At 45.0% G+C, this 18273-nt stretch overlaps 2 protein-coding genes across 2 annotated transcripts in view; both read right to left on the bottom strand.

Annotated features, from left to right (window-relative positions):
- esyt2a (extended synaptotagmin-like protein 2a) overlaps positions 1–18273 on the bottom strand; it is a 236713-nt gene that overhangs the window by 106871 nt on the left and 111569 nt on the right. The window lies entirely within an intron of this gene.
- LOC306966780 (receptor-type tyrosine-protein phosphatase N2-like) overlaps positions 1–18273 on the bottom strand; it is a 138265-nt gene that overhangs the window by 67373 nt on the left and 52619 nt on the right. The window contains exon 12 of the mRNA XM_079561597.1: positions 1383–1595. Coding sequence (XP_079417723.1) covers positions 1383–1595 — 213 coding nt within the window. The remainder of the gene's footprint in view (positions 1–1382; positions 1596–18273) is intronic.

The raw sequence follows: 18273 nt of genomic DNA, 5'->3' as shown, positions 1-18273 counted from the left end.
GGGGTCAGGGCTCACCTGGTAGGAGGAGGTGGGGTCGGGGCGGGGTCAGGGCTCACCTGGTAGGAGGAGGTGGGGTCAGGGCTCACCTGGTAGGAGGAGGTGGGGTCAGGGCGGGGTCAGGGCGGGGTCAGGGCTCACCTGGTAGGCCGAGGTGGGGTCAGGGTGTGGTCGGGGTGGGGTCAGGGCTCACCTGGTAGGCGGAGGTGGGGTCAGGGCGGGGTCAGGGCGGGGTCAGGGCTCACCTGGTAGGCCGAGGTGGGGTCGGGGTGGGGTCAGGGCTCACCTGGTAGGAGGAGGTGGGGTCGGGGTGGGGTCAGGGCTCACCTGGTAGGCGGAGGTGGGGTCGGGGCGGGGTCAGGGCTCACCTGGTAGGAGGAGGTGGGGTCAGGGCGGGGTCAGAGCTCACCTGGTAGGAGGAGGTGGGGTCAGGGCGGGGTCAGAGCTCACCTGGTAGGAGGAGGTGGGGTCAGGGCGGGGTCAGAGCTCACCTGGTAGGAGGAGGTGGGGTCAGGGCGGGGTCAGGGCTCACCTGGTAGGCGGAGGTGGGGTCAGGGCGGGGTCGGGGCTCACCTGGTAGGCGGAGGTGGGGTCAGGGCGGGGTCGGGGCGGGGTCAGGGCTCACCTGGTAGGCGGAGGTGGGGTCAGGGCGGGGTCAGGGCTCACCTGGTAGGCCGAGGTGGGGTCGGGGCGGGGTCAGGGCTCACCTGGTAGGAGGAGGTGGGGTCAAGGCGGGGTCAGAGCTCACCTGGTAGGCCGAGGTGGGGTCAAGGCGGGGTCAGGGCTCACCTGGTAGGAGGAGGCGGGGTCGGGGCGGGGTCAGGGCTCACCTGGTAGGAGGAGGTGGGGTCGGGGCGGGGTCAGGGCTCACCTGATAGGAGGAGGTGGGGTCAGGGCGGGGTCAGGGCTCACCTGGTAGGAGGAGGCGGGGTCGGGGCGGGGTCAGGGCTCACCTGGTAGGAGGAGGTGGGGTCGGGGCGGGGTCAGGGCTCACCTGGTAGGCCGAGGTGGGGTCAGGGCTCACCTGGTAGGAGGAGGTGGGGTCGGGGCGGGGTTGGGGCGGGGTCAGGGCTCACCTGGTAGGAGGAGGTGGGGTCAGGGCGGGGTCAGGGCTCACCTGGTAGGAGGAGGTGGGGTCGGGGCGGGGTTGGGGCGGGGTCAGGGCTCACCTGGTAGGCGGAGGCGGGGTCAGGGCGGGGTCAGAGCTCACCTGGTAGGCGGAGGTGGGGGTTGGGCTCACCTGGTAGGCGGAGGTGGTGTCAGGGCGGGGTCAGGGCTCACCTGGTAGGCGGGGGTGGGGTCGGGGAGGGGTCAGGGCGGGGTCAGGGCTCACCTGGTAGGCCGAGGTGGGGTCAGGGTGTGGTCGGGGCGGGGTCAGGGCTCACCTGGTAGGCGGAGGTGGGGTCGGCGCTGCTCTCCTGGCCCAGGTTGGTGAGCTTCTCCTTGAGCTTGTGGTGGGAGCGGTTCCGGAGGCAGTAGATGACGGTGGAGGCGAGGAGCACCCCCACGATGCACAGGATGGACACCACGGTCAGAACCAGGAACTTGGTGGACTCGGCCTGGCTGTACTTGGTCGGGATCTGGTTTATCTGGGTCTCCTGCGGAAAACAAGAAGCTTCGGTCAAACATCTGTGTTCAAATGACATGGTTTTAGTTTCAGTCCAGACTCTGCGCTGGGATAACTGTGTTTGGTGTTGAGGCCTGAGACCACACGGACCACACGGCTGCGACGGTAAAGTAACGGGTAAAGAAAAGCTCCAGAGGGGATTTATGCAGCGCCTGAACCCGCCTGAGGAGCGAGGACCACCCTGTCCCGAACACTGGACCGCCGGGAGATCCAAGATGGCCGCCCTCCCGCCGGATAAAGATAAAGAGCGGGACGGTACAGTACTCAGGAGCACTACAGTACTCACTACAGTACTCAGGAGCACTACAGTACTCACTACAGTACTCACTACAGTACTCACTACAGTACTCACTACAGTACTCACTACAGTACACAGGAGCACTACAGCACTCACTACAGTACTCACTACAGTACTCACTACAGTACTCAGGAGCACTACAGTACTCACTACAGTACTCAGGAGCACTACAGTACTCACTACAGTACTCACTACAGTACACAGGAGCACTACAGCACTCACTACAGTACTCACTACAGTACTCACTACAGTACTCACTACAGTACTCAGGAGCACTACAGTACTCACTACAGTACTCACTACAGTACACAGGAGCACTACAGTACTCACTACAGTACTCACTACAGTACTCACTACAGTACTCACTACAGTACTCACTACAGTACTCACTACAGCACTCACTACAGTACTCACTACAGTACTCACTACAGTACTCACTACAGTACTCAGGAGCACTACAGCACTCACTACAGTACTCACTACAGTACTCACTACAGTACTCAGGAGCACTACAGTACTCACTACAGTACTCACTACAGTACACAGGAGCACTACAGTACTCACTACAGTACTCACTACAGTACTCACTACAGTACACAGGAGCACTACAGTACTCACTACAGTACTCACTACAGTACTCACTACAGTACTCACTACAGTACTCACTACAGTACTCACTACAGTACACACTACAGTACACAGGAGCACTACAGTACTCACTACAGTACTCACTACAGTACTCACTACAGTACTCAGGAGCACTACAGTACTCACTACAGTACTCAGGAGCACTACAGTACTCACTACAGTACTCACTACAGTACTCACTACAGTACTCACTACAGTACTCACTACAGTACTCACTACAGTACTCACTACAGTACACACTACAGTACTCAGGAGCACTACAGTACTCACTACAGTACTCACTACAGTACTCACTACAGTACTCACTACAGTACTCACTACAGTACTCACTACAGTACTCACTACAGTACTCACTACAGTACTCACTACAGTACACACTACAGTACTCAGGAGCACTACAGTACTCACTACAGTACTCACTACAGTACTCACTACAGTACTCACTACAGTACTCACTACAGTACTCACTACAGTACTCACTACAGTACTCACTACAGTACTCAGGAGCACTACAGTACTCACTACAGTACTCACTACAGTACTCACTACAGTACTCACTACAGTACTCACTACAGTACTCACTACAGTACACAGGAGCACTACAGTACTCACTACAGTACTCACTACAGTACTCACTACAGTACTCACTACAGTACTCAGGAGCACTACAGCACTCACTACAGTACTCACTACAGTACTCACTACAGTACTCACTACAGTACTCACTACAGTACTCAGGAGCACTACAGTACTCACTACAGTACTCACTACAGTACACAGGAGCACTACAGTACTCACTACAGTACTCACTACAGTACTCACTACAGTACTCACTACAGTACACAGGAGCACTACAGTACTCACTACAGTACTCAGGAGCACTACAATACTCACTACTTTGTGTACTTTCTGCTGCAAATACTTGAGTACTTTTAAGCCAGTACTTTGAGCATCACTGGCAAAGTGCAACAGTAAAGTTTTGTAAAGTTTAGTCACAGTTTTGGGCTTATGCACAGTTTCCCCACGTGACGTCTTCCTGGACTCAGCCAGACCTGGACTTCCTGTCGCTGATCGTTTACTTTCACAAAGAGCAGGTTTCACACACATAAAGAGAAGCTCAGGATCTGGTTAAGGACAACGAGTTACTGATGGAGTCACAGCCACACGTTACAAACATCATGTTCGCTGTGAATCCAGCCCCAAAGGAAACGCCAGCGCTCGTAAGGGGCGGAGCTTTATCTTAGAGCTAAAGGCTAGAGTTGAAAAATGATAATATAACATGTAAACAAGTCAATATTATTTAAACTAACAGGACGATTCTTTTTTGCGCAGGCTCGTTCAAAACTTTGCGCTAGTTTTATTTTGTGTTAGCCGCGTTAGCTTCAAGACAAAAACATCCACGTTATGAACACGGAGGTTTCCTAAAGTGAAGCCGTTTCGTAATATTTTTTAACCTGCTCCAGTCACATCTGAACTTTTACTTGCTGTCCTTTACCAAATCTTAAAGGAATAGGCCACCGTTTCTACATACTGAGATATGATCTTACCTGAGCTGTGACGAGTTCTTTAGGACCTGTCTGATCTTCAGTCACGTAAACACAGCGCAGACGGCGTTAGCATTTAGCCTCTCCCTCTCTCCTCTATAGCTCCAAAACAGGTCAAGATAGAAGCTACCAAGCTCTTCCCCGTTTTCCCTGTTTAAATATGTAAAAATATTGTTTAATTGTGTGTAATTATACTTTTAATTATACTAACATAACCATATTTAAATAGGGAAAACGTGGAAGAGCTTGGTAGCTTCTATCTTGACCTGTTTTGGAGCTATAGAGGAGAGAGGGAGAGGCTAAATGCTAACGCTATAGAGTAGAGAGGGAGAGGCTAAATGCTAACACTATAGAGGAGAGAGGGAGAGGCTAAATGCTAACGCCGTCTGTGTTTAGGTGACTGAAGGCACGGGGGAAGATCAGACAGGTCCTAAAGAACTCGTCAAAGCTCAAGTAAGAACATATCTCAGTATGTGAAAACGGTGGCCTATCCCTTTAAGCTCTTTGTTTTTTACAGATCATCATGATTATTGATGAGCCTCAGATCAGCAATATTCTGAAACAGGTTTTCTCTGGTTTAGTCAGTCATAGTTTTATTTTCCTCCAGCTGTTTTGTAGGAACAAGTATTTGAAGACTTTGACACATTATTCGTCCTTTTATCGGTGTCTTGTTTCTGTAAAGCAGTGACAGACTTTTCCCAAACATAATCTGTGTGATTAAAGCTACTTTCCTCCTGAACATCTGTACTTTTCATGTGTTCCCTTATTCTGCACAACAGAGGAATAAAAAGCACTGGAAATAACGGCTATGGAGGGAAACAGGCACAAAAAGCGATTCTCCAGCTTCAGCGTTTAGCATCTGCCTCGACCAATGTTTCAACGAGAGCAACTTAAACACGGCAAAAAGCTCAAAAAAGTCGATTTAGCAGAAGGTTAAAGGTAAAAGTCTGTGTGTGAAGCTGAGGTCAGAGCTGAGGTCCATCTGCTCAAACACAGAGAGAAGGAAACAGGATCCTGGTCCTCCATGTTTAACCACACGAGGCCAAAGGAGTAAAGTTAAAGTGAACGTTTGTAAAGAGGCTCTGTGTGGTTTAAAGCGGTCACTGAAGCTGAGTTTAAATGGTTTGACTCTGCAGGATCTGTGACACTTCAGATCAGACACAATTAACCACAAAAGACCAAACCTCCTTATTAGAGATGATCGGATATCGGAGCCGATATGAGAAAAAGCGAGGTATCGGCCAATTTATAATTATACGATGCTTTCACCACATCGTATCGGCAAAAGTGGCTAAAAAGTGACAAAATTTCAACACAAATGCACCAAAAATTCAACAAAAATGCAACAAAAATGTGACAAAAATGTGACAAAAATTCAACAAAAATGCAACAAAAATGTGACAAAAATGTGACAAAAATGTGACAAAAATTCAACAAAAATGCAACAAAAATGTGACAAAAATTCAACAAAAATGTGACAAAAATGTGACAAAAATTCAACAAAAATGTGACAAAAATTCAACAAAAATGTGACAAAAATGTAACAAAAATTCAACAAAAATGTGACAAAAATGTGACAAAAATTCAACAAAAATGTGACAAAAATGTGACAAAAATGTGACAAAAATTCAACAAAAATGTGACAAAAATGTGACAAAAATGTGACAAAAATTCAACAAAAATGTGACAAAAATTCAACAAAAATGTGACAAAAATGTGACAAAAATGTGACAAAAATTCAACAAAAATGTGACAAAATTCAACAAAAATGTGACAAAAATTCAACAAAAATGTGACAAAAATGTGACAAAAATGTAACAAAAATTCAACAAAAATGTGACAAAAATGTGACAAAAATTCAACAAAAATGTGACAAAAATTCAACAAAAATGTGACAAAAATGTGACAAAAATGAAACAAAAATGTGACAAAAATGAAACAAAAATGTGACAAAAATTCAACAAAAATGTGACAAAAATGTGACAAAAATTCAACAAAAATGTGACAAAAATTCAACAAAAATGTGACAAAAATGTGACAAAAATGAAACAAAAATGTGACAAAAATGAAACAAAAATGTGACAAAAATGTGACAAAAATTCAACAAAAATGTGACAAAAATTCAACAAAAATGTGACAAAAATTCAACAAAAATGTGACAAAAATTCAACAAAAATGTGACAAAAATTCAACAAAAATGTGAAAAAATTCAACCAAAAAGTGAAAAAAATGCAACAAAAATTAAACAAAAAAGTGACACAAATTCAACAAAAATGTGACAAAAAAGTGACAAAAATGCAACAAAAAAGTGACACAAATTCAACAAAAATGTGACAAAAATTCAACAAAAAAGTGACAAAAATTCAACTAAAGAGTGACAAAAATGTGACAAAAATGTGACAAAAATGTGACAATAACGCAACTATAAAGTGCTGTTATACGTTAGCTACGTTAGCAACAGCATGCTAACGTCCACTAACCAAAGCCAAACTCACCCATAATGCACCAGGGCTCTTAAACCAAAGGAAACCTCTGAACCCCGGCCTGAACCGAGAGCCTTTTCTCAGTTTGACCCAAACCATGAGGTCACAGGCCAGTGTCACGGCAACATTTGAAAGCTAAGACCGACAGAACTGATCTAATGGAACTTTTTCATCGCTCAATATTAGAAAAACTGAATCTGTGATTTGTTTTGTAAAACTCTAAACTTATATCATTTGATTCAAACATTAAAACAAAGGACAAGGACAATATATGTATATACAGTATATCTCCAGTTCAGCTTTACCCAAATCTAAAAGCTCGTCCCGTGACATGACTCCCAAACCTCCACCTACTCAGAGCCAAACCCCGTCCCATGACATAACTCCCTTTTGTTGCATTTTTGTTGAATTTTTGTCAACGCAACAAAAAAGTGACACAAATTCAACAAAAAAGTGACAAAAATGCGACAAAAATGCGACAAAAATGTGACAAAAATTCAACAAAAATGTGACAAAAATGTGACAAAAATTCAACAAAAATTCAACAAAAATTCAACAAAAATGTGACAAAAATGTGACAAAGATGAGACAAAAATTCAACAAAAATGTGACAAAAATGTGACAAAAATGAGACAAAAATGAGACAAAAATGTGACAAAAATTCAACAAAAATTCAACAAACATGTGACAAAAATGTGACAAAAATTCAACAAAAATTCAACAAAAATTCAACAAAAATGTGATAAAAATGTGACCAAAATTTGACAAAAATTCAACAAAAATGTGACAAAAATTCAACAAAAATTCAACAAAAATTCAACAAAAATTCAACAAAAATGTGACAAAAACGCAACTAAAAAGTGCTCTTATACGTTAGCTACGTTAGCAACAGCATGCTAACGTCCACTAACCAAAGCAAAACTCACCCATAATGCACCAGGGCTCTTAAACCAAAGGAAACCTCTGAACCCCCAAACCATGAGGTCACAGTCATCGTCACGGCAACATTTGAAAGCTAAGACCGACAGACCTGATCTAATGGAGCTTTTTCCTCGCATTGTCGTCTCTTTTTGACATTATTTGCCATCCCTAACCAGATCCAAACCCCGTCCCGTGACATAACTCCCATACCTCCACCTAACAGAGCCAAACCCCGTCCCCTCACAGACTATAGGCCAGAGAAACGCCTCATTTGAAAGCTAAGACCTTCACCATGTTGTCGTCACCGTTTTCCCATTTTCATCACTTTTTTCATGGCTGTTTTGTGGCTTTTTCATAACATTTTATCACATTTTTCATCCTCGTTTTTGTGGCTTTTTTCCCGAGAAGCTTTTAGATTTGGGTAAAGCCGCGCGGGAGAAATGGTGCCTCTAAACCGATTAAAAAACCTCCATTTGTAAAAGCGAGAGGATCTAAGATGGACTCGCAAGAACCAACGGTGAATTCGAATCATTCCTCCGGCGGAAACGTCCGAAAGCTCCTACCCCAGATCCGCGAGGCGCCGCCGGGGCAGCGCCGTCCGCCTCCTCCGCCTCCGCCTCCTCCGCCGCCGCCGCCGTCCGAGCGCCGCCCGCGCCAAAAACCCCGGCCTTAATCCCGGTGTGAAAATACTCCATGTCGTCGTGGAAACGGCGAGGAGCCGCGGAGCCGAGAGAGAACAGACGACGAGTGGAGGAGGCCCGGAGACGCCGCCGCTTTTATCCGGCGCACGCCCAACCCCCCCCGCCGCCCCCCCCCCCCGGTCGCCACGGCAACCGCGTGAACGAGAGAGAAAGAGAGAGAGAGAGAGAGGCGGGAGGGAGGGAGTCGCCTCACAACAGCACCGGCTTTTATCCAGGCTTGGGGCCGGGCGGATGATTAGGGCTGGGTAATGATCAACTGTAACTGTATCGAACGCAGGAACCGAAAATAAATAATAATAGATAATAAACTGTATTTAAGTTTTGATGCTTTTGGTCAGAAATTAAAAGGAAAAAAACAATTATACAGAAGTTAAAAGGGGAAAAACAGGTGGAACTAATTGGGGGGAAAAAAATCTAGAAAACATTGGAAAACATGGAAAATTGTGGGGAAAAATTGAAAACTTTTTTTAAAAACAAGTGGAAAAAATTGAGAATAATTTGGAAATTTAGGGAAAAAATGTGGCTAATTTTTAGAGGGGAAAAAAAATCGAAATTTTGGGAAGCTTTAGGGAAAAAGCATCGAGAAAAAAATTGAAAATTGGAAAGACAGGTGGAACTAATTGGGGAAAAAATCAAGAAAAATGTGGAAAAATTGGAAAATTGTGGAAAGCTTGGGAATTTTTTTTTAAACTTTTTTTTTTAAAGACAAGTGGAAACATTTGAGAATATTTTGGAAAATTTGGGGGGAAAATGTGGATAAAAATGTGGGGAAAAAAATCTAAATTTTGGGAAAGTTTAGGGAAAAGCATCGAGAAAAAAATGGAAAAAAATGGAAAATTGTGGTAATTTTTTGGGGGGGAAAAAACAAGTGGAAAAATTGGGGAATATTGCGGAAAATTTGAAAATATTTGGGCCTTTTTTGAAAAAAAAAAAAGAAAATGGGAAAAAAAAAATTGGAAAAACAGTTGGAAACTAATTGGGGGAATAAAATCAAGAAAAATGTGGAAAAAACGGAAAATTGTGGGAAAAAAAATGGGGAATTTCTTTTTTTACCTTTTTTTTTAAAAACAAGTGGAAAAATTGGAGAATATTTTGGAAAGTTTGAAAATATTTGGGCCTTTTTTGAAAAAAACCAAAGAAAATGGGAAAAACAGGTGGGTGAAAAAAAATCAAGAAAAAATGTGGAAAAATTGGAAAATTGTGAATTGGGGAAAAAATGTGGATAAAAATGTTTGGAAAAAAATTCAAAATTTTGAGAAGCTTTAGGGAAAAGCATCTAGAAAAAAATGGAAAATTGTGGGGGAAAAATGTGGGAAAAACAAGTGGAAAAATTGGGGAATATTTCGGAAAAATTGAAAATATTTGGGCCTTTTTTGAAGAAAAAAAAAAGAAAATGGGAAAAAAATTAGCATTTTGGGAAAAACATGGCGAAAAACTTTGGGGGAAAAAATTGAAAAAATAAATTAAATCAAGAATGGGCGAACCGGACTTGTTCCGCCGTGAAGGTTCTTATTTTCCCAATAATGACCAGCGTTCTGTACATTTTATCAAGGCCCAAAGGTTTATCATAAGTTTGTGCGTTGTTTTGAGTAGAGAGAGAGGAGAGACAGAAGAGAGAAGAAGAAGAAGAAGAAGATCTTTATTTATATAGCACCTTTCACAGACATGGTCACAAAGTGCTTTACATGAGACAGTTGTACATTCACTCCACACTCGGTGGTGGAAAGCTACGTTTCCCCTGGGGGAGACTGACAGAAGCGCTGACAGTGGGGAGAGAGGAGGGAGAGGAGAGAGAGAGGGGAGAGAGGAGGGAGAGGAGAGAGAGAGAGAGGGGAGAGAGAGAGGGGAGAGAGAGTCTACTACTTTGGGTTGTTTTGTTCCCATTCACCCTCACGCCTCCCCCCGAGCGCACGCCTTTGTCCCGGCGCAGCATCTGCAGGCGGCGGCGGCGGCGGCGAAGAACCGCGAGAGGAAACGGCAGCGGACTTAGAAGAAAGAAGAAAACTTGGATTTTCAGCTCAAAATGATAAGACATTAAAAGGAAGCATCTTTAAAGGGACTAGATGGAAGTTGGTCATTTTACACTCACTACTGCCACCTCAGGTCATACGTGTAACAGCAGCTTCTATATTAACCCCTTAACTCCCACCTGAACCGAGCACGTTTTCTCCAGTTTGGCTTTACCCCAATCCAAAAGCTTCTGGAAAAAAGCTGTGAAAATAGCGACAAAACTGAGTCGAAAACAATGATGGAAATGTGACAAAAAAGTGAGAAAACATTGATGAAAAAGTGGCAAAAATGTCACAAGAAATTGATGAGAAATTGACAAAAAATGACCAAAATGTAGCAAAACAATGACAAATATTTGATAAAAAATTGACAAAAATGACAAAAAAATGTCAAAAAATGGGACAAGAAATGAAAAAAAAATTGACAAAAAATGACCAAGAAAATGACAAAAAAATGACAAAAATGTGACAAAACAATGACAAAAATTTGACAAAAAATGACAAAAAAATTCGAAAACATGGGACAAAATGTGATTAAAAAAAAAATCGAAAAAATGACAAAAGTGTGACAAAACAATGACAAAAATTTGATAAAAAATTGACAAACAAATAACAAAAAATGACAAAATAAATTAAAAAAATGACAAAAAAAATGACAAAAAAAATGACAAAAATGTGACAAAAAAATGACAAAAATGTGACGAAAAAATGACAAATATTTGATAAAAAATTGACAAAAATGAAAAAAAAAGACAAAAAAAACAAAAAAATAACAAAAAAATGACAAAAATGTGACGAAAAAATGACAAAAATGTGATAAAAAATTGACAAAAATGAAAAAAAAAATTGACAAAAAATGACAAAAAAAATGACAAAACAATGACAAAAATTTGACAAAAAATGACAAAAAAATTCGAAATCATGGGACAAAATGTGATGAAAAAAATTCGAAAAAATGACAAAAATGTGACAAAACAATGACAAAAATGTGACAAAAAATTACGAAAAAAATGACTAAAAATTAGACAAAATGTGATAAAAAAATTGGCAAAAAAATGTCAAAAAAATTACAAACAAAATTACAAAAATGTGACAAAAATGAGTTGAATACCCAACAAAAAAATGATGGAAAAAAAATCTGATGACGTGAGGAAAAAGATCCTCTCGGTTCAGGCGGGAGTTAAGAGGTTAAGCTCACTTCAGACACCTTTAACACCTTTCTGAGTGACAGAGCAGGATTTTAGAGGCAGTTGTCTGAGCTCATTCTACACATGAGGACATGGAGGAACATAATGTGTACTTTAATACTTCATTTTTCCCGCTGTTTTTAGGCGTATGTTTGTCTTGAGTCAGTATCATTCACAGAACGTCTGCACAGCGCCACCTACTGTTCATGAAGTGCGATTATTAGGCTTTTCACATGAAACAAATGGACTTTCGAAAGTGTTGTGTTGTTGTAAAGCTGAATTCTCACAGTATTTGTGAGTTTATAAACACAAGAGAATCCATCCTGAACTGCTCCAACTTCACCGCTCGGACAGAACCAAAAACGTTATAACTTTATTCAAAACTAAACATTGAGTGGATGTTCTTGATCAGCAGCAAAGAACAGAAGAGAGAAACGCTGCTCCCAATGTAGAGGAGTAAAAGTATAAAGTTCTCTTCACTAAAACACTATTCTCCTTCAGTACAGTGCATTAGCCCCTCCCCCCCTCTCTCTGCGGGACTGTCCCGGGACAATGGGGCCCTCCTCGTGTGCGATCGTGGCCCCTGAGCGTGACACGTCCAGCTCATAAATCTAACAGTGACAGTAAACCACCGCCACATCTGGGCTCCGAACGTTCACTGCGTCTGAGCAGGTGGAAAACCGGAGCGAGGCGTTTCCTCTGAACGGAGCAGGAGGCGGAGGTTCACCTCGTCCGGCCGCGTTTGGCTCGAGGATAATTGTCAGAACAAACCATAAAAGTCAGAATAATTATGTGCTGATGAAGGAGAGGCGTCACGTGACCTCAGGGGAAACTTCTGAGAGTTTCTAAGTGGTGAAATAAAAGTGTCTCCAAAGCCCAGTGTCTTCTCTCTCAGCACAGAAGAACTGAGGTCACATGACTGTCTCATAACAGAGGAGATGAGACTCAGAACGATCAGAGGGCCAGATCTTGTGGCGGCGCACGGGGCGGCGCAGGCTCTTGGCGAATTATTTTCCGAGTGGCGGCGCTATACGTGCCATTCGCCTCCGCCACCTGTGAGGGGGCGTCACAAGAGGAGGCGACTGCACTGATGGAAACACGGCTGACATTCACTTCCTCGTTTACATTGCGCTGTCTTGCGTTCTTTCTTAAGCCTTAGGCTCTCACAGGTCAAACTAAAAACTTTATTTACCCCATCGTGAGCTAAACCATCGTGAGCTAAACCATGTTCACGTCTCCAGAGAAAAAGAGCTACAGCGTCCGCTGTGGCGCGGATCGGCCGCGCTCGGCGTGAACGTGAAGCAAAACAAAAGCACATGTTCACCCCCCCCTCCCACACAACCACTGGAGGCGGAGTCGATCTGGTTGGAGGAAAACGTGTGTCTCCACCCACTTAAATGCGCTAAGTCTGGAGTGGCAAGATCACAAAGTGCTGCTACTGAGGCAAAATGTCACGCTATCGTCTCCGTTTTGATGCACAAGATCGGGCCCAATGTGTTTGTCAATCCAGTCACTTCCACAGATCAGGGAAAACATCTGGACATTTCTTTACAAAACCGTGTGTTTAACCAGGAGAGAAGAGTGACCATAAAGTGACCAGAGAGTGACCCGAGAGTGACCATAGAGTGACCAGAGAGTGACCAGAGAGTGACCTTAGAGTGACCATAGGGTGACCATAGAGTGACCAGAGAGTGACCAGAGAGTGACCTTAGAGTGACCATAGAGTGACCATAGAGTGACCATAGAGTGACCAGAGAGTGACCAGAGAGTGACCTTAGAGTGACCATAGAGTGACCATAGAGTGACCAGAGAGTGACCAGAGAGTGACCAGAGAGTGACCAGAGAGTGACCAGAGAGTGACCTTAGAGTGACCATAGGGTGACCATAGAGTGACCATAGAGTGACCATAGAGTGACCAGAGAGTGACCATAGCATGACCATAGTGTGACCATAGAGTGACCATAGAGTGACCATAGAGTGACATCAGTCGCTGCGTTAACAGGCTGAATGTAGTTGAAACTAGGGCGGTCTCGGGTCGACCCACATGGCGCCCACATCAAAGAAAAGTGACATCATCGACTGGACTGGGTTTTGGAACCAGGAATTCTTGGCAGTTTTTGGTTCCCCCCCTTTTCTGGGCGGAGCCCGGGTCTTATTTAGACCAAGCTCCAGTTTGGGGGCTAAGTCCCAACTGGAGCTACACTGGAGCGAGGTAAGAGTGTCTGTGACGCTTTAACTAAACCCAGTCCAGACGAGGATTTAACTTTTCTACGATGGATTTTCCTTGGATGAAAGAGAGCCTTGACAAACTTAAGGCTCCATGTGTGAAAACGACTTCAAATCTGTTTTTCTCTGCTTGGTTCAAACCAGTGCTTTAAGTGGACAAAAAGAAGTGCCGGTACTCGATTTTTTGCTCATCTCAGTCCATAGAAGTTTGTTTCAATCCACATTTACCGCTTTGTTTTGTTTTTATCGCATCTACGAGGCCAAACGGGCACATGGCTCCGGTGCTCGTCGCCCCTTGTGAGAACCTCAATCACACAGGTGGGGTTGGCCAACGCAGCCAGCCTTGTTCTTTTACTCCTCTGAAGCAGGAGAGCAGAAGTGTTCATGTGTTTTAACCGAGCAGCGATGTTTGCGTTTCACACTCACAGTCCCTCCCCGGGATCCGCTTGTTTGTGTGGACGAGCACAACGTTAAAGGAACAGGCCACCGTTTTTACATACTGAGATATGTTCTTACCTTAGCTTTGACGAGTTCTTTAGGACCTGTCTGATCTTCAGTCACGTAAACACAGCGCAGACGGCGTTAATTAAACAATGTGGATTTTCTAAGCGGATAAAAGGGGGAACTATATTGTAAGGCGTAATAATACCAGGAGTAATTTGGCATCCGCACAGTAAAGTGAAGATTACTGCGCGGATTTGGAACTACTCCTGGTATTATTACGCCTTACAATATAGTTCCCCCTTTTATCCGCTTAGAAAATCCACATTGTTTAATTTTGTGTATTATACTTTGTAGTGGAACACTTCACGTAACCATATTTAAATAGGGAAAACGTGGAAGAGCTTGGTAGCTTCTATCTTGACCTGTTTTGGAGCTATAGAGGAGAGAGGGAGAGGCTAAATGCTAACGCCGTCTGCGCTGTGTTTACGTGACTGAAGATCAGACAGGTCCTAAAGAACTCGTCAAAGATAAGGTAAGAACATATCTCAGTATGTAAAAACGGTGGCCTGTTCCTTTAAGTTGTTTACAGCGGCTACAGCGACGCAACGCGCTTTTCACTCATTCAAACGCAAGGGTGTCTGGGTAATGTAGTCTCTGCTCACGGTGAGATGAAGTAGAAAGCGTGCATTGTGAAGGGCGCTCTGAAAAGCGGTGGGGCAGCCAAAGGATTAAAACAGATGTGCAAATAAACGTACCGTAACGCTAAAAGCACGTTCTTGGCGCACGGAGGTGGCGGTGGCTCAAGAGCTACTTTTGGAAGTGGCGGTACTGAGCACCGGTGCGTACCGGCCCACTTAAAGCACTGGTTCAAACGCTTTTCATTAACGATCATCGGAAATTCCAAGAAATCACTCCTGATCCCAGATGTCTTTGAAAAGAAGAGGAAACACGTGTCCTGGACAGACTAACCAGTGTCAGTTTTAACCAGTCGACAGAATGTAGATCTGTAAATGTAGAAACTTCACTTCCTCTTGAATCCACAGCTGCTGAAAAGTATGAAAACTTTCAGAGACAATCGACCATCGCTTCATCAAAAGCAGATTCCAATTGGATTAAAACCCAAACCCGGGCCTAAACTGCCCTGAATCTCTTCTATCCCAGATGCCCTCCCCGTGACCTGATCCAATCCTGATCCACACGCGAACCATCGTCTCCATCTGTTTTCACCGCGGCTTCGGGCAAAGGCGGCTCGCGGACAGAACGACAAAATCTCTGAAAGCATCATCAGCAGATAAGAGCGGAGGCTTTCTGAGCACAAACACCGCACACCCACAGAGGCAGCACGGTGAAGAGTCATCAGACACAGAGACAGTCCACGGTGAAGAGCGATCAGACGCAGAGACAGTCCACGGTGAAGAGTCATCAGACGCAGAGACAGTCCACGGTGAAGAGCGATCAGACGCAGAGACAGTCCACGGTGAAGAGTCATCAGACGCAGAGACAGTCCACGGTGAAGAGCCATCAGACGCAGAGACAGTCCACGGTGAAGAGCCATCAGACGCAGAGACAGTCCACGGTGAAGAGTCATCAGACACAGAGACAGTCCACGGTGAAGAGTCATCAGACACAGAGACAGTCCACGGTGAAGAGTCATCAGACACAGAGACAGTCCACGGTGAAGAGCCATCAGACACAGAGACAGTCCACGGTGAAGAGTCATCAGACGCAGAGACAGTCCACGGTGAAGAGCGATCAGACGCAGAGACAGTCCACAGTGAAGAGCGATCAGACACAGAGACAGTCCACGGTGAAGAGCCATCAGACGCACAGACAGTCCACGGTGAAGAGTCATCAGACAGAGACAGTCCACGGTGAAGAGTCATCAGACACAGAGACAGTCCACGGTGAAGAGCGATCAGACGCAGAGACAGTCCACGGTGAAGAGCCATCAGACGCAGAGACAGTCCACGGTGAAGAGAGATCAGACACAGAGACAGTCCACGGTGAAGAGTCATCAGACACAGAGACAGTCCACGGTGAAGAGTCATCAGACACAGAGACAGTCCACGGTGAAGAGTGATCAGACGCAGAGACAGTCCACGGTGAAGAGCCATCAGACACAGAGACAGTCCACGGTGAAGAGTCATCAGACACAGAGACAGTCCACGGTGAAGAGTGATCAGACGCAGAGACAGTCCACGGTGAAGAGTCATCAGACACAGAGACAGTCCACGGTGAAGAGCGATGAGACACAGAGACAGTCCACGGTGAAGAGTCATCAGACACAGAGACAGTCCACGGTGAAGAGTCATCAGACACAGAGACAGTCCACGGTGAAGAGTGATCAGACGCAGAGACAGTCCACGGTGAAGAGCGATGAGACGCAGAGACAGTCCACGGTGAAGAGAGATCAGACGCAGAGACAGTCCACGGTGAAGAGTCATCAGACACAGAGACAGTCCACGGTGAAGAGAGATCAGACGCAGAGACAGTCCACGGTGAAGAGTCATCAGACACAGAGACAGTCCACGGTGAAGAGTCATCAGACACAGAGACAGTCCACGGTGAAGAGTCATCAGACACAGAGACAGTCCACGGTGAAGAGTCATCAGACGCAGAGACAGTCCACGGTGAAGAGCGATGAGACACAGAGACAGTCCACGGTGAAGAGGGATCAGACACAGAGACAGTCCACGGTGAAGAGCCATCAGACACAGAGACAGTCCACGGTGAAGAGCCATCAGACGCAGAGACAGTCCACGGTGAAGAGTCATCAGACACAGAGACAGTCCACGGTGAAGAGTCATCAGACGCAGAGACAGTCCACGGTGAAGAGCGATCAGACGCAGAGACAGTCCATGGTGAAGAGAGATCAGACACAGAGACAGTCCACGGTGAAGAGCGATGAGACGCAGAGACAGTCCACGGTGAAGAGCGATGAGACGCAGAGACAGTCCACGGTGAAGAGTCATCAGACGCAGAGACAGTCCACGGTGAAGAGCCATCAGACACAGAGACAGTCCACGGTGAAGAGTCATCAGACACAGAGACAGTCCACGGTGAAGAGCCATCAGACGCAGAGACAGTCCACGGTGAAGAGCGATGAGACGCAGAGACAGTCCACGGTGAAGAGCGATCAGACGCAGAGACAGTCCACGGTGAAGAGTCATCAGACGCAGAGACAGTCCACGGTGAAGAGAGATCAGACACAGAGACAGTCCACGGTGAAGAGTGATCAGACGCAGAGACAGTCCACGGTGAAGAGCCATCAGACGCAGAGACAGTCCACGGTGAAGAGCCATCAGACACAGAGACGGAGGAGAACCGACGTCAAACTCTGGGAAAGGGCGACACGGCTCTACAATCCACTGTGGATCATTTACTGACGTTTGGAGAGAAAGTACCGAAAATTAGCACCGAAAAAGCACCCCCCCTACAGGAGCTTTTCGGTCGGTACCCAGTAGGAACTGATTAAGGGTACCCAGACCTACTGATGACACAACTACTTAAAAACAGCTTCTACATGAGTTCTTGTCATAGTCGCCAAACCCTCTATTGCTGCAAAGTGAAAAGAAAAGTGTGAGTTCAATGTATCTGGTTTATTTTGCAGATCGGTGTATGTGTATTTGTGCTGAGTTTGTCTGTGTTTGAGAGACGAGGGGTTTGTGATGTCGTGTCTACTGGTTTGTGTGACTATAGAGCTCCACAGTCCCGCCTCCTCTCCGGTCCGGAAGTAAAACTCCCCTTGTTTTGAGACCGTATTGATTTGGAATAAAGTCTTTAACTCCGTAACTCCGTCAGCTCGGGCTGAATCCAGCTCTGTGGTTCTAAAGCGACCGCAGAGTCAGACGCAGGTGAAAAAAGCACGTATGAGATCGATCTAGTTTAACTGCGAGCCTTCGTCCTAGAACTACATTACCCAGGATGCTCGGGAGTCCCATGGCACATTTTTGTCACATTGTTTGTCACATTGTTTGTCACATTGTTTGTCACATTGTTTGTCACATTTATATTATTATTTCGTCACTTTTTGGTCAATTTTTGGTCAATTTTTGTCACATTTTTTGTCTTTTTTTTGTCTTTTTTTGTCTTTTTTTGTCACATTTTTTGTCATTTTTTTGTCACATTTTTTGTCTTTTTTGTCTTTTTTTGTCACATTTTTTGTCATTTTTTTTGTCATTTTTTTGT

The sequence above is a fragment of the Gobius niger genome (genome assembly GCF_951799975.1).
Source record: "Gobius niger genome assembly, chromosome: 8".
In the NCBI taxonomy this organism is placed as follows: Eukaryota; Metazoa; Chordata; class Actinopteri; order Gobiiformes; family Gobiidae; genus Gobius; species Gobius niger.
Note: the sequence above shows the minus strand (reverse complement) of the source record. Positions and strands in the feature narration are given on the sequence as shown.